Source organism: the organism of the source record quoted next, unplaced genomic scaffold (genome assembly GCF_019419815.1).
Source record: "Pyrus x bretschneideri cultivar Hongxiangsu unplaced genomic scaffold, Pyrus_bretschneideri_v1 Contig47, whole genome shotgun sequence".
In the NCBI taxonomy this organism is placed as follows: domain Eukaryota; kingdom Viridiplantae; phylum Streptophyta; class Magnoliopsida; order Rosales; family Rosaceae; genus Pyrus; species Pyrus x bretschneideri.
Window position 1 is genome coordinate 3,257,868 of NW_025999784.1, and position 15,923 is coordinate 3,273,790.

The 15,923-nt window shown below is 39.9% G+C and overlaps 2 protein-coding genes and 1 long non-coding RNA gene across 10 annotated transcripts; 2 read left to right on the top strand and 1 right to left on the bottom strand.

The window, feature by feature from the left end:
- Positions 1-2,800: 2,800 nt before the first annotated feature.
- Positions 2,801-6,842, bottom strand: LOC103956272. 8 transcript variants are annotated; one of them, XR_007252252.1, is made up of 11 exons: positions 6,596-6,842; positions 6,471-6,502; positions 6,318-6,380; positions 6,079-6,156; positions 5,868-5,923; positions 4,832-5,585; positions 4,613-4,733; positions 4,419-4,497; positions 3,768-3,841; positions 3,401-3,672; positions 2,801-3,214 (listed from the first exon to the last, which is right to left on the bottom strand). It is a non-coding gene; the product is annotated as an uncharacterized LOC103956272 (long non-coding RNA). The 8 variants fall into 8 exon arrangements; XR_007252253.1 differs by having other exon boundaries at positions 4,832-4,859; positions 6,596-6,833; XR_007252255.1 differs by having other exon boundaries at positions 4,613-4,723; positions 5,559-5,585; positions 6,596-6,833.
- A 6,452-nt stretch (positions 6,843-13,294) lies between these two features.
- Positions 13,295-13,702, top strand: LOC125469896 (DELLA protein GAI-like). Its single transcript, XM_048567968.1, has one exon. The coding sequence runs from the start codon at positions 13,295-13,297 to the stop codon at positions 13,700-13,702; it is 408 nt and encodes a 135-aa protein (XP_048423925.1).
- Positions 13,703-13,707: 5 nt separating this feature from the next.
- Positions 13,708-14,945, top strand: LOC125469897 (3-hydroxy-3-methylglutaryl-coenzyme A reductase 2-like). The gene has a single exon (XM_048567969.1). The coding sequence runs from the start codon at positions 13,708-13,710 to the stop codon at positions 14,911-14,913; it is 1,206 nt and encodes a 401-aa protein (XP_048423926.1). The 3' UTR covers positions 14,914-14,945.
- The last annotated feature ends 978 nt before the right edge of the window (positions 14,946-15,923 follow it).

Consider the following 15,923-nt stretch of genomic DNA (forward strand, 5'->3'; position numbering starts at 1 on the left):
ATTGTCTATACTACGGTGAGGGGGTGACTTAGCTTTACAATGGGCTAGTAATAATGTGGTTCGAATTCACCTTTTTATTTGAAGTGTTTAATGAATTTTAATTTTTATATAATTATAAAGTTTTTCTGTATTAGTTTCAAGTAATTGATAAAGGTAAATTAGTAAATTTATAAGCCAAATTTTAACTGAACGGGTTATGTGAAAGTAAATTAAAACTTGAGGGATGGTTTGTGTAATGTTTCAAATGTGAGAAAGTTTTGTGAAAACTCAATCAACCTCAATGAGTGTTTAGTGTGATTAACTCGAGGTTATTGCTTGATAGATGTGTGGTTACAAAAATTATTTTTGACTTAGTTATTTTTATTGAAAGTTGTAAGGATACAAAAAATTGCTTTAATAAGTATGTCACGTCCCAGCCTGAGCCCTCACAACATCCCGAGCTTGACTCCACCATAGCACGATATTGTTCGCTTTGGGCCCCGACCACGCCCTCATGGTTTTGTTTCTGGGAACTCACATGAGAATTTCCTAAAGGGGTCATCCATCCTGGGAATGCTCTCGCACGAACTCGCTTAACTTCGAAGTTCCTACAGAACCCGAAGCCAGTGAGCTCCCAAAAGACATCGTGCTAGGTAGAGATGAGAATGTACATATAAGACTTATAGGATCCACTTCTTTAGACGATGTGGGATGTTATAATCAACCCCCCTTAGGGCCCGACGTCCTCGTTGACACACATCCAGCCAGAGATTGACTCTAATACCAAATTGTCACATCCTGACCTGGGCCCCCACCACATCCCAGGCTCGACTCCACTGTAGCACGATATTGCCCGCTTTGGACCCTGACTAAGCCCTCACGATTTTGTTTCTGAGAACTCATACAAGAACTTCCCAATAGGATCACCCATCTTGGAAATGCTTTCACGCGAACTTGCTTAACTTTGGAGTTTCTACGGAACCTGAAACCAGTGAGCTTCCAAAAGGCCTCTTGCTAGGTAGAGATAAGAATATAAATATAAAACTTACAAGATTCACTCCCTTTGACGATGTGGGATGTTACATAGTAGATCGCTAGAAATTGTACCCACACGTTGCCGAGGGCATGAAAATTGTATGAAAAATTATGCAACATTATTCTCTTCATAAAACAAATATAACAAAAAGTATTTAATAATTAGATAATTGAAATTGGGTACAAAAACATGAAAGTGGCATAGTAAACGTAAGAGCAAGTCCAGCCCGGCATGCAAGGACTGGCACCCAGTGAAGAAATCAGCCCGGCATGCAAGGAATGAGCTCCAGCCCGCACAATTGACTGGCACCCAGCCCGTGCCAGTCAACAGCCCAGCCCAAAATGGACAGACCCAGGAGCCGGTCTGTTTCTGGCGCGTGCAACACACGCGGGTGCCCAGGCGAGTAGCCGACAGGCTGTGTAGGCGCTGGGGCCCGCATGCAGGTCCACTTGCAGTCGACCGGGGTGAAGGATACGTGGCCTCCTCAGAGCCGTTGGATTTCCAACGGCTAGTTTTTTAGGCCGTTGGATTTCCAACGGTAAAAAAAATTTCAATTTCAATTTTAAATTGGACCGTCCGATCACAGATCAACGGTCCACGTTTATTTCACCAAAAATTTAAAAAAAAAAAAAAAGGCCCAACGGTCAGAAATTTGACCGTTGGCCACGTGGCATCGTGTTGGCTGTTGGATTTGATTATTTTTCAAATCCAACGGTCCCGATTAATTACAACATTAAAATTTATTAAAAATTAATTAAAAAATGTCAAAATTTTTTAAAAAAATACAGAAAAATTTTAAAAAATTAAATTTTTTTTTTCTATAAATACCTAACCCTCATCTTCCACCTTACACCACATTTCAATATTTTCTACACTTTCTACATTTGAATATTTTGTACACTTTGAGAGGAAAAAATGACTTCGTGGAAGCTCAGTGAAGATGTTACGTTGTGTGAATGTTGGGATTGGTTGAAAATCTTAGCGGAAATCTATTCAAAAAATAGTACGTTCGGATAATGACACGTGGCGTGACGAGATTGGTTAAAAATCCTATCCGAAATTAAAACTATTTATTTTTATTATTTTATAAAAAAATTATTTAATATTTTAAATGGACTGGGTGCCAGCGCATTTTGTAGGGGTGGAGATCGTTTGTGCCAGCGCATTTTTAGACTATGTGCCAGCACATTTTTTTTTGGGGTGGAGATGCTTTGGCCTATTACTGTTCATTGAGTCTGTTACTGTTCAATTAAGTGGATAAATGGACTGGGTGCTGGCGCAAAGTGGATAGGGGTGGAGTTGCTCTAAGTGGTGAGAGGAGTCCAACCTTAATAGTGCACATGAAATTCTACAACTTCCTATGGTACCTCTAATCGTATCACCCATAGAACTATAGAAATGAAACCAACAAATGTGGAAATCTAAAGGGCATTCATAAACATCATAAAACAACTTAAAATTAGTCTTCAAGATGTAAAATTTAAAATTATTACTCCCATCACCGTTCGACCAAAAGATAGGTACAATGATCAAGACACTGATGAATTAAAGCTTGCTGCAACAACTTCAAGACCCATTGACATCACCTGAGCGGTAAAATGCATCACTTAATTGCCAAGCTAGTAAGATAATGAATTATGTGAACCATAAAAATGATATGCAACTCCACTTTAACATGTCAAATGCATTGGAACAGTAGATCTAGAAATTATAAAATTCCATCCAATCAAGAAACAGAAGGCAATAGTTGTGGGTAGGTGACTATGCAACCAAGAATCTAGGATATACTTGACAAATTTGCGATTCCATTACAGCCTAAACGATAAAAAATAATTTGCCCATTATACACATAGTACAATTTATACACAAACTCATCATGAATGAAACAACTTTAAACACCAAAACAGAAATCTATTCCTCCACAATAGAGGGGGGAATTAATTTTTCACTTGAAAAGTTGGAGTAGCAATACTGCAAAAATTACAAATGCAATATTGAGGGAATACCTACCAAATAAAGTTTACTACATTTTGAGCAATGCTGAAGAACATTCTTAACTCGTTTCAAGTGCTACATGCAACGAACATACATTTTGGATACCAAACTTGCTCCAATGTCGAGCTGCTTCCAGAGAAGGAAAAATTGACATTATTTTGCAATAAATGGCAGAGAGAGTGACTTGCACAGCTTTCCATGCAACTGCATAAGAAAACAAAGACAGACAACCATGATGTACAATGATAAAACCATAAGACAAAATAAAAAGCTGATATTCAGAGGACCCATGCTAACAGTGAAAAAAAAAATATGGAGGACAACTTCAAAATTGAGTTTTAGAGAGAGAGAGAGAGAGAGAGAGAGAGAGAGAGAGAGAGGTGAAGTCACCTTGTAACCAGAGATCAAATCCACTTTTTTTTTCTCATTACCCAAGTTGCAATTCGACTTAAGCAATATGACACCAAACACCCAAATTAAATTCAATCAAATTTCAGCACGAAATATTAATTGGAAGCTAAAAAGATTGAAACTTGCCCCATGTGATGTATACAGGTTGGGCATCTGCTTGTGGGACTGTTGTGACATGCCGTAAGCTGATCTCAGCTTCTCAAAAGTGACATCAGCCGTTGTTTGCCAGGGAGGTAAAATCCGTAAGATATCTTACAATCCATGAGATAAATTATTGCGTCAATGTTATATGCTAAAAGAAAATTCATACTTCCATATGAACCCCAGGAATGATTTTTGCATATACCTTGACAGGTTCATTCCCCAGATGAGTTTTCTCATACTCATCATCCATGTCATGTGAAAATCTCAAGCTAACTTCTGTAGAAAGCCACCACAAAAATGAAAAATAAAATTAGATAAAAAGGTTGGAGAGAATATAAAAGAACTAATTAGAGAGAATAGAACCATTGTAACAAATCGGGAAAGATGCTTTTAAATTCAAGAAAAACATTTAAGAGAAATTGAAAAAAGAAAAAAAACCATCATTTCAATTCTTTTTTCAGTCTTACAATTGGGATTACAATGGAAATATAACTAAAACCCCAACTTTTTCAGAAACTACAACTATTTTTACAAATTTCCATCACCCAACATTGAAAAATGAAAATTAAGAAGCAACGTGGAAGCAGACAGACAACAGAATAAAAGAACAGAACACGTGAGAACCGAAACGTTAAAAACAGAACATACCCATTCCAAAGACCAAAAATCCCAGAAAAACAGTATATTAGCACTCCACGCAGTACCCCAGAATCAGAAAATTAGAAAAATTGTACCTTAAGCCTCTAAATTTCTAGTCAAAGGAAAATTAATACCACCTTTGCAAAAAATAATCAGAAGATAAAAACTCAAATTCATAAAGCATTTGTCCAAAGTATTTATCAGGGAAACTTACATACGGATGAAGGTGTTGATCTCTTGTGTCATGTTGCGAATATAATAGGTTCTCAGCATTCAAATGATTTTCATACACACTGCAGAAAATCCGACCATAAAATTGCACAGAAAAATTAAAAAACAATGTACAATGATAAATTCCAATCTATAGCACAATAAAGAACAAAGAAAAAGTCACTTATTATAAATCACCTGCTTTGCTTCATCATCGTCTGCACAATCTTCTACCGATTCATACCTCAATATCCATAAGATCAAACAAATAAATCGCTTGAACATATGCAAATCCAAACTCCAGCCATTCTGAAGAAACCTAAAATAAAAATTATTCTCATCTTCTATATTATTTTGGATTTCAAATTGAACAAAAAAATTTACCTAATTCAATGCACATAAATATTTTCAAAATACCTAACACTCCATTTGGTTGCTGAGAAGACTGAAAAAAAAAGTACAAATTTGAATAACATGATTTTAGTTGCTCCTATTACTAAAGAACTATAGAATAACCCAAATTAGTCAATCAATTAAATTATGCTAAGCAAAATTACAGGATAACTCTCTCCATTATAGCCAATTAAAAGCTAAGATTTAATTTCTGTTATTTCATTTTCTTTTCAAACCTTTTTTTCAGCAACCAAAGAACAGTTTGAGTTGAAGTTCTGTTAGTGGTTCACTATTGTTATTTTATGAGATTGTTTTGAGAACAAATCAGTTTGGGTAGGAGTTTTGATGGAGTAACCTATAAAAACAGAGTGTGACTAACAATTGTTTTGAGAACAAAATTACAGGAGTTTTGATGGAGTAACCTATGAAAACAGAGTGTGACTAACAATTGTTTTGAGAACAAAATTACAGGAGTTTTGACAACTAAATTAGCAATTGTAATATAAAAGGGGTTGCACAAAAAGGTTCACATAGCCAATACAAAAAATCCTTATAAAAACAGAGTGTGACTAACAATTTCATAATTCACAAAAATTTGATGCTTTAGCCCACAATAGTTTATCATCAAATATTTGAAAGATAGAAAGATGGAAGCCTCCTATGCATCTTATTAATCTCTTATTTTCATAACAAAAGCGAGAAGAAACCCAAAAAATTACTCCAAAAAAAAGAAGGGAACAAAATTCCAAACCTCGAGAGTTTGATTCTACCGCCGTACCTTGAGGATGTCATGTTAAAAAAAAAAAATTTAAATGAAAGCCCAACATAAGCACCAAAACTGATGATGACAGAGGAGATGAACACCAAAAATGAAGAATAAGAAATTTCACAACCCAGAAGCTAATGAGTATAGAAAATTATAATCAAATCCAAATAAAAGTTTAAACCCAAAATCTGACTTCAATATAATGAAACAGCAAAAAAGCAAATTCAAGTCCAATATGATAAAAAACAAAACAAAGCTCAGAAATTTTGAAATTGGTCATAATATTCTCTTAACCTGTTGGTTTGCATCAGAGAAGCTTGGTTGCATGCAAACCCAAAATGATTTTGCACCTGCAAATATTATACCGTCTCTAGATGATTAGGAGGTACCAATTCAATACCTTTTTAATTTAGGTATGTACTTGATAAGAACTGAAAAATCGAATAACAATGAGAATCAAATCCAATGAATTCAAAGATAAAAAGAAACTAAACAAAATCTATACCTTTGTCTTTTCTCGGATCTGAAATTTCGAGAGCCCCATCCTCCTTTTCTTCAGTCCAGACAACAGATTGAGAAACCCCTTTACAGAATACACACATGCATGAGTCAGAGTCGCTTGATTTGACATTCGGCTATGAAAACGAAGAAAGGGAAAAGTGGCCGTGCGTAAACTTTATCGGTGATGGGATATGCGGAGTCCTCAAAGATCCAGTACGACAAAAAAAAAAAACACTTATATACCTTGATCGCAATCAGCTTGCAAGGTTGCAGACAGAAAGGCCAAAATTCGAACAACAACTTTTGCTGAAATCAAATATGAAAGCAGATCAGAAAGGCAGACCTAAAACACGAAAAAAATCAAACAACATATAATCAGAAAAGCAGAAAACTCACCAGCAAACCTTAGATCGTATCCATAACTTTTCCTGAAACCAAAAATCAAACCGCATCACAAAGCCACACCCAAACAACGAAAAAAAAATTGAAATCAGATGCGACAACAAACGCAAATAACTCACCAGACAACGTTAGTTTTTCGGAAAGAAAACGGCCGTGGATAATCGGTGAGAGAAAGGCGATAGGTGGACAGCAAGAACAACGAAGGCGTGAGCGAGGAAAAAAAACCTAGGCCCCAACATAAGCAGAAGTTGAAAATGGGGAGAGAGAGAAGCGAACCCAAACAAAAGGCAGAGATGAAATGGAGCGGAAGAACCACCGATGAAAAGCTGGAAGATAACGCTTATATCAACTCCACCGTTGGAGCCCTCGTCAATGCACTATTCAATCCACCTAATGAACAGTGTCCTTAATGAACAGTAACTGTCCTTAATGAACAGTAAATAGCCCTGATAATAGAATTTGCATATCCACCGTTACACTTCAATAGCCCTGGCAATAGATAATAAAATATTAGTATTTTTTTTATTTATAAAATAATACAAAATAATTTTAATTGTAATATCGGATAAGATTTTTAATCGTTCTCGTTGCGCCACGTGTCATTATCTGAAGTATTATTAAATAATACAAAATAATACAATTATTGGTAATGGATTTCTGATAAGATTATTAACCAATCACGTCGCGCTACGTGTCATAATCTGTTCACAATCTTTGAGGATAGATTTCCATCAGATTTTTAACGAATGACGGCATGTCACGTGTCATAATCTGTTCACAATCTTTGAGGATAGATTTCCATCAGATTTGTAACGAATGACAGCATGCCACGTGACATTATGCACAACCTAATCCTTTGAATCCTCTATATAATCCACCATCCATCCTCACAAATCTCACACCAAAATTCTCAAGATCTCTATCATTATTCATAGTTTCTGCTTCCTTATTCACAAAAATCTGTATCATTATTCATAGTTTCTGTTTCTTTCTTTCAATGTCTTCTTCTTCTTCCTCAAGGATGATGTGGGAATTCAATCAGAAAAAGGAAGAATTGTTTAACGAATCAAAAGCAATGTTCAATCCCCAAGGGGTAAGAAATGAGAGGGAAGAGGATGAGGAGCGTCAAATGAGAGATGACGAAGTAAGAAAGGGCAGAGCCTCACATTCCCGTCGAGTCATCCAAGCTGCGGCTCAGATCTGCATGCCCAGCCGTTCCGGAAACCTTGATAGAAGCAGGCAACGACGAAGTATGGAACTCTTGGATGATTATTTTGTTCCTAATAGTGCATTCCCTGATACGTACTTTAGACGTCGTTTTAGAATGGAACGACATTTGTTCAACAAAATCATGATTGTTGTTTGCAACCATGATTCTTATTTTGTGCAAAAAAAAAGATGCTTTTGGTGCTATGGGTCTACTGCCTGAGCAAAAAATTACTGCTGCCTTGCAGATGCTTGCATATGGAGCATCTGCAGACCAAGTGGATGAGATAACGAGGATGGGGAAATCAACCATTCTTGAGTCCCTGATGAGGTTTTGCGAAGCAATCGAATCTATCTACACCGCTGAGTACCTCTGCAAACCTACACACATGGACTTGGAGCGGCTGTTGAAGAAGGCGGAGATGCGTGGCTTTCCTGAGATGATTGGAAGCATTGATTGTATGCACTGGACGTGGAAAAACTGTCCAATTGCATGGCAAGGCGCTTACGGGGACAGAAAAGGAGCAAAAAGTATCATTCTGGAGGCGGTGGCATCTTTTGATACATGGATTTGGCACACCTTTTTCGGGGTCCCGGGAGCTCAAAATGACATCAACATCCTTGCCCAATCCCCAGTGTTCAACGATGTCCTGCAAGGAAAGGCACCAAAAGTTACGTATGAGGTCAATGGACGTATGTACGACGGGTCATACTACCTAGCTGACGGCATCTACCCGCGCTGGTCAACATTTGTCAAAACAGTGCCACGTCCGCGGAATGCAAAGGAAAAACACTTTGCAAGCTGTCAAGAGGGGTGCAGGAAGGATGTGGAGCGTTGTTTCGGTATCCTCCAAGCTCGCTGGGCGATCGTCAGGGGTGCTGCCAGATTGTTTGAGGTAGAGTCGCTTCAATCCATCATGATGACGTGCATCATTCTTCACAACATGATTGTGGAAGATGAGTACGATTATGAAGCTGTTGATGAATATGAGCCAGACCCGATGAACAATTCAAGAACACGTATATATTGTGCTCATGATACCACCGATGAGCCCGTGCAACATGAGCCATTACAAAGGGATGGACGTTACAATGAAAGGCTCATTCAACGATATACTGCATTTCAAATGCCAGACATGCACAATGCCCGACAAATTGACTTGATAGAGCACCAGTGGGCATTGAAACAAGCTGAAGATAATTAAGTTCATTTAGTGTGTTTTTTTGAATTTGGTATGTTTATGTTATTTTATTTGGTGTGTTTTATTATTTGGTATGTTTATGTAATTTTTTTATGTTTATGTTTATGTAATTCTTAGTATATATAATTCTTAGTATGTTTATATTTATGTTTAATATTAGAAAGCCAGATGAGTATTTATGTTTGGCTTTTAGTGTTTGTTCAAATTGCTTGCAACCTTAAAATTGTGATTGTGCATAATTCTCATCTTAATTAGTTACACTCTTTATTTTATCATTATCGCTTGCAAGTTGACAATGAAATGTAAAGCACCAAATGCAAACAAATGGGTAGCAAGCATGGCTTTGATGTAAGTAGTAGACGCTATGTTCACATACGTACATATTTTGCTTTGGTTAATACATTAAAGCATATCATCATTAAGGACAATGGCACCATCAAAACAGACCATCATACAAGTAGACTTTATGTTTTTTTCTTCAAAATAAAAAAAGTAGACTTTATGTTTTTGCATGTATATATTGTTCATCTTTTGTTTTGGATTAATGTATCAAAAATCATACCATTATTTGGTCATGATAGCTTGAAAAAATATGACCTACGTCATACAATTAAACAGTGACAACATTTTCGTTTAGGCATTTTGTAGACATCAAAATTTCGGTGAAATGAATGTTGACTAATAATTAAAATTTCAACGCTCACATGTCACATAAATTTTACATGTAGCGTGTGACTCAACGAAAAATCGAAATAAATTGGAAAAGTCATCAAATAAGACACGTGTCAATACCTGGCAGAAATGATTTATTTCATCTGATTATTTAAATCCAAAAATCAAGTTTTGGAATTCTATAAATAGAAGCCAAGACATTCATTTTGGGAGGGGAAAAGGAAGAAAAGAAGGGAAGGAAGGAAGAGGAATTTACATTACACCAAAACCTTCAAGCCTTGAAACTCTAAAGCTCTCAAGCAAATCCCGAAGGATCAAGAAAGCACTCTTCGTTTTTCGTCAAATCCTCCTTCAAGATCAAGCCCCAACGGCCCTTGAAGAATTTCCACCAACTCAAGATCAAGCCCCGACGGCCCTTGAGGAAAGTGTTCATCGTTCATCATTCGTTCATCCTAAGATCAAGCCCCAACGGCCCTTTGGATCAACAACCTCAACAAATCCACACATCCAATCGTTCTTCAAGATTAAGCCCAAAAGCCCTTGAAGATCCGCTCATCCATCAACCTTCAAGATCAAGCCCCAACGGCCCTTGAAGAACTTCCACCAACTCAAGATCAGGCCCCGACGGCCCCTTGAAGAAAGTGTTCATCATTCATCATCCGTTTATCCTAAGATCAAGCCCCGACGGCCCTTTGGATCAACAACCTCAACAAACTCATACACTCATTCTTCAAGATCAAGCCCAACGCCCCTTGAAGATCCATTCATCAACTGTTCATCCTTAGATCAAGCCCCGACGGCCTTTTGGATCAACAACTCATCCACAAATCTACACCCTACGAAGATAGAATCAGAGGATCAAATTACAAAGAGATTGTAACCCCAAAATCATTAATACAAAAATATATTTTGTACACGTATTCTTGTTTCTTGTTTCAGGAATTTTTCATGTTTACAAATTTGGCACGCCCAGTGGGACTATCTCTACCTCTCATCTCTATCCTCAAATCATCGAAAAACGCAAATGGCATCAAGAAAGGATCAAGCTGTTCCTGCAATCAAAGCAAAGAACAAGAACATCATCGCCGCAAGTGGTGATATTTCGGGCATCATAACCCGAAGTAAGGCAAGAGATCTTTTTGCCACGGCTTCCGCCCCTGCATTAACTCTGTCAAAGGAACAAGAGCACCTGAGGTACGAGCCTGTGATCACCCTAGCCTCGCTAAGGGCATCAAGGGGGGAAAGCCCGAGGAAATACTCAGAGTCCCTACTCTCCGACGCTAATTCGAGCGGCAGTACAACCATGCAAGTCATGACCACTGGAGCAACTTCAATTGAGGAGCAGCTAGCTTAAATGAATGAAGCAATCGCAAAGCTCACACGGACTGTGGAAGAGAAGGACTTGCAGATTGCCGCACTTGTCAACTAACTAGATGCGCTGCCCGACGTGAAAGTCGACCCAGATATTGGCCTATTAGAGAAAGAAGTCGACGAAGAAGATGAGCCACTAGCGGAGAAAGTTGAAGAGAAACCGAAGCTAGACCAAGCAACGGCATTCATGGGATCTCTCTCTATCCAGCAGCTACAGGAGATGATCGCAAACACTATCAAGACACAGTACGAAGGAAGCTCGTATGACTCCGTACTGTACTCAAAGCCTTACTCCAAGAAGATTGATGCTTTGAAGATGCCAAGGGGTTATCAGCCCCCAAAATTCATGCAGTTCGATGGAAAAGGCAACCCGAAGCAACATGTCGCCCATTTCATTGAAACTTGCAACAATGCTGGGACAGAGGGAGACTACCTCGTCAAACAGTTCGTGCGTTCGCTGAAAAGTAACGCTTTTGACTGGTACACTGACCTCGAACCTGAGTCTATCAACAGTTGGGACCAGCTAGAAAGGGAATTCCTCAACCGTTTCTACAGCACTCGTCGTACTGTAAGCATGTTAGAGCTGACCAGTACGAAACAGTGGAAAGATGAACCTGTCGTCGACTACATAAATAGATGGCGTTCTTTAAGTCTGGATTGCAAAGATCGGCTTTCTGAAACCTCTGCCATTGAGATGTGCGTTCAAGGCATGCAGTGGGGACTACACTACATCCTTCAAGGCATCAAACCACGAACATTCGAGGAGTTAGCCACCCGCGCCCATGATATGGAGTTAAGCATCACCCGTCATGGGAAGAAAGAACAGATCGCTGACTACAAGAATGACAAAGTTTTGGGGCCAAAGGTGGATAAGGCTACGTGGAAACCCACCAAGGAAGCAATGACGGTCCACACAACTTCAGTCAAAATCCCTACACGAAGCAAGGCGATTCAAACCGAAGCTTTTCGTGATCAAGAGATACGTAGACGCACTTTGAAGGAGCTTGAGGAGAAGACTTATCCATTCCCCGACTTTGACGTGGTTGCCATGTTGAAAGACTTGCTTGACAAAAAGGTGATCGACCTACCTGAGTGCAAACGGCCAGAAGATATGAACCGTACTGACAGTCCAAGGTACTGTAAATTCCACCGCTTCATTAGTCATCCGACGGAAAAGTGCTTTGTGCTAAAAGATCTCATCATGAAGTTGGCTCAGAAAGGGATCATCGAGCTAGATCTTAATGATGTGGTGAAGTCAAACTATACCACCGTCACTTCTGGCTCTTTGAACTCAAAATCTTCACCTCAACCGCTGGGGGCATGCTCCAAAACCATGTCATCAAGTCAAGTGAAGTTGAAGGATGGACTTATGTCACTCCAAAGAAAATGCACAAGAAACATAGGTTTCCTCCACAAGTTCACCAATCGGAAAGGGGGCAAAGCAGCTACTGTCAACCTTCAAAGCTACATGAAAGTGTTGAGGATGATGAAGTTATGACACAAAGATCGTCCGTTGCCATCACGATGCGCGATTTCTTCCCCAAAGACTTCTTCAATCACTCAGTCAAGACTCCTTGCTATAAAGATTGCAAGGAATGCTTCTCTAAGATCGTTTGACAAATTCAAAAAGCACCTCGTTCGCACGAGCCTAAAAGGCGACAACCAAATGCTCCTGGCCCGCAAGAGCATAAACTGTGTACGGCAAAATCATCATCAAAACCATCACTCATTTGAACTATGTTATGACTTGATCTCTTCTTTGGAAGAGTACGTAGGCAACTTGAAACTTCAAAACTTCAAGTACAGTCACATCAAAATAAATAAATAAATGTTTCATTAAAGAAAGTCAATTTTATTACAAAAGAAAAGAAAAAAAAATACATATGTTACTATGTATTAGAAAATATATATATATATTCTCTACTAAAAAAAAAAAAAAAAAAAAAAAAAAAGAAAAAAAAAGAGGAACCCAAATGCCAGGCCCATCTTTTCTCAAACACACAATTGTTTTAAGCTTGCTGTGCAAGGAGCTCTGCTTCTTCTCCCGCCAGGCCCGGGCCCGGCTCTCAAAGCCCAATATGCGTGTGCTCCTTCATCCGTCCCTTCGACTTGCAGTTCTCCATAACACAGGTCACGGCCCATTCTTCCAGCCCACGTTCCTCGTCAACGTCTACACCAACTGCAGCTCCTCGGCCCAAGTCACCATCTTATTCTCTCCTTCTGCTTTACTCTCTCTCTCTCCCCTCCACAAATTCGTATAAATCCGATTATCCTCCGACAAACATCAATCGGCGAGAGAGTAAGAAAGCGCGAGAGGTTTCAAGGTTTGTACTTTCTAGGGTTTTACCACTCTCACAAACCCAAAAGATGAAGAGAGATCACCGCGAAAGCTGTGCAACTGTAACTGCACGTCAAAACAATTCCAAACCGGAATACTCATCACCCCCGTCTTCCACCCTGAATGGCAAGGCTAAGATTTGGGAAGATGACCAAGATGGGTACAGCGCAGACGGCGACATGGATGAGCTGCTTGCCGTTTTGGGGTACAAGGTTCGGTCCGACGACATGGTCGACGTGGCGGAGAAGCTCGAGCAGCTCGAAATGGTCATGGGGTCGGCTCAGGAAGATGGGATTTCTCAGCTCTCTGACACCGTCCACTACAACCCGTCGGATCTCTCCGGGTGGGTCCAGAGCATGCTCTCTGAGCTCAACACAGGCGACGATATACCTCAATCGACGACCCTCTTCTCGTTCCGGCTCAGTCCTCGTCGATAACCTCGATGAGCTTCTCCAATTCCCAGCGGAGTCGAGTTTTCAGCGACGATTCTGAATACGATCTCAGGGCTATTCCGGGCGTGGCGGCGTACCCGCCAGCTTATTCGCCGTCGGATACCGAGAGTATGAGAAAGCGATTGAAGGCCTCAATTGGGTCCGATTCTAATGGGTCTAGTTCCGGCGCTGTATCCGATCCAACTCGGCCTCGAGTCCTGGTTGACTCGCAAGAAACGGGCGTGCGGCTCGTCCACACACTCATGGCCTGTGCAGAGGCTGTCCAGCAGGAAAATTTGAAGCTTGCAGACGCGCTTGTGAAGCACGTGGGCCTACTCGCGGCTTCCCAAACTGGCGCTATGAGAAAAGTCACCACGTACTTCGCTGAAGCTCTGGCTCGTTGGATTTACCGAATTTACCCTCAGGATTGCCTCGATCCTTCCTACTCTCTGGAGTCAAAGCTTGGAGATTGCAGGAAAGCGGCGGCTATCTGGCGCGAGGCGCTTCAGAGGATTACAGGAAAGTCTCTGGGTGGACTGCCATTGGAGGGGTTCGATTACGAGTCAATTTTGGGTCAGTGCTGCGAGATGCCAGTTGGGTATGTTCAGATTCCAGTTGGGATTGCTGGAACTCTTAGGCTCGATGGCAGAGAGTTTTCCGGACCAATGGCCACCACCGAAGGTTGCTTGGTTGCCAGCACCAACCGTGGCTTCAAAGCTATCAACTTGTCCGGCGGAGCCACCAGTGTGTTGCTGAGAGATGGGATGACCAGAGCACCTTGTGTGAGGTTCAACTCTGCTAAGAGAGCTGCCGAGTTGAAGTTCTACTTGGAAGAACCCAACAATTATGACACCTTGTCCACGGTTTTCAACAGGTCAAGCAGATTCGATAGGCTTCAGACAATTACGTGTGCCATTGCTGGGAAGAACTTGTACATGAGATTCACCTGCAGCACCGATGATGCTATGGGGATGAACATGGTCTCCAAAGGTGTGCAAAACGTTTTGGATTTCCTCCAGAACGACTTCCCTGACATGGATGTGATTGGAATTTCCGGCAACTACTGCTCTAACAGGAAGCCCGCTGCGGTGAACTGGATCGAAGGTCGTGGAAAATCGGTGGTCTGTGAGGCTGTGCTCAATGGTGATGGTGGAGCTTCTTCCTCTGTCTCTTCACACTGCCAACAAACCTCAAGCTCCTCACTCCGGCCACCATGATCAAAATCAACGAAGAGTTTCATTGACCGTTGTCAAACAACTAGCCGGTCTTCAAACTCAACGCCTTACACTCTGCCTCAAGATCTGGCTACTTGCCTCTGCTGCTGCCTTTGAATGTGATTGACAAAACCAAAGTTTGTCAACTCACACCCAAAGACCTCATCCGTCTTCTCTCGGACTCGGCCTGGGTTTTCACCCACAAACTCAGCCTTGCAGATCACCATATAAAAGAAAAAAAAAATGATGGAATCTAGGTAGACAGCACCATGAAAAAATAAAAAAAATAAAAAAATCTTTCATGGTGGAATACATAAAAAAAATTATAAAGAAAGATAATGGTGGAGTCCATCAGCCCATTTTGAAAAGAAGAGTAAAAAATTAAAAAGAAAAAAAATATAATAAAAACAATGATGGTGCTTCTGGAACCATGTGCAAAAAGAAAAAAAATATATAATAAAAAGAAAGGAAAAAAAAACAATGGTGGTGCTTCTGGCACCATCTGAAATATATATATATATATATATATATATATATATAAATGAATGGTGGATCAGCGCCACCGAAAGTAAAGAAAAGAATAAAAAAAATAATAATAAAATAAAATAAAAAGGAATGATGATGGACGGTGATGTATATGTTTTATTTGTATTTAGCACAATACACTGAATAAAATAAAGCATGTCCATTAATCTCCAAGAAATTACAAGTGCGTACAAAAAAAAAAAAAGATGGAGTTTTCACAAAGGTTGTTCACGTGAAGCCCCACTACTTGGTCAAACTCCAGGAGCTGGAGGCACCGAAGATAGATCATTCGAGGCCCCAATACTTGGTGGAACGCTAGATGACGCAGGAAAAAGGTGCCTCTGGAAGAAAGACGCAAGCCTTTGACGGTCACTTTGAATTCAACCTTGAGATTCTTGCATCTCATCAAGCTTCATCTTCATGCCTGTCGAATAATTATTTGCAAGCACGTGCAAACTTCTATTCTCGTGCTTAAGCTGTTTGATCTC

Bases quoted from the DNA above. Each gene is read 5' to 3' on its own strand.
- LOC125469896 (XM_048567968.1), top strand. From the start codon at position 13,295: ATGAAGAGAGATCACCGCGAAAGCTGTGCAACTGTAACTGCACGTCAA.
- LOC125469897 (XM_048567969.1), top strand. From the start codon at position 13,708: ATGAGCTTCTCCAATTCCCAGCGGAGTCGAGTTTTCAGCGACGATTCT.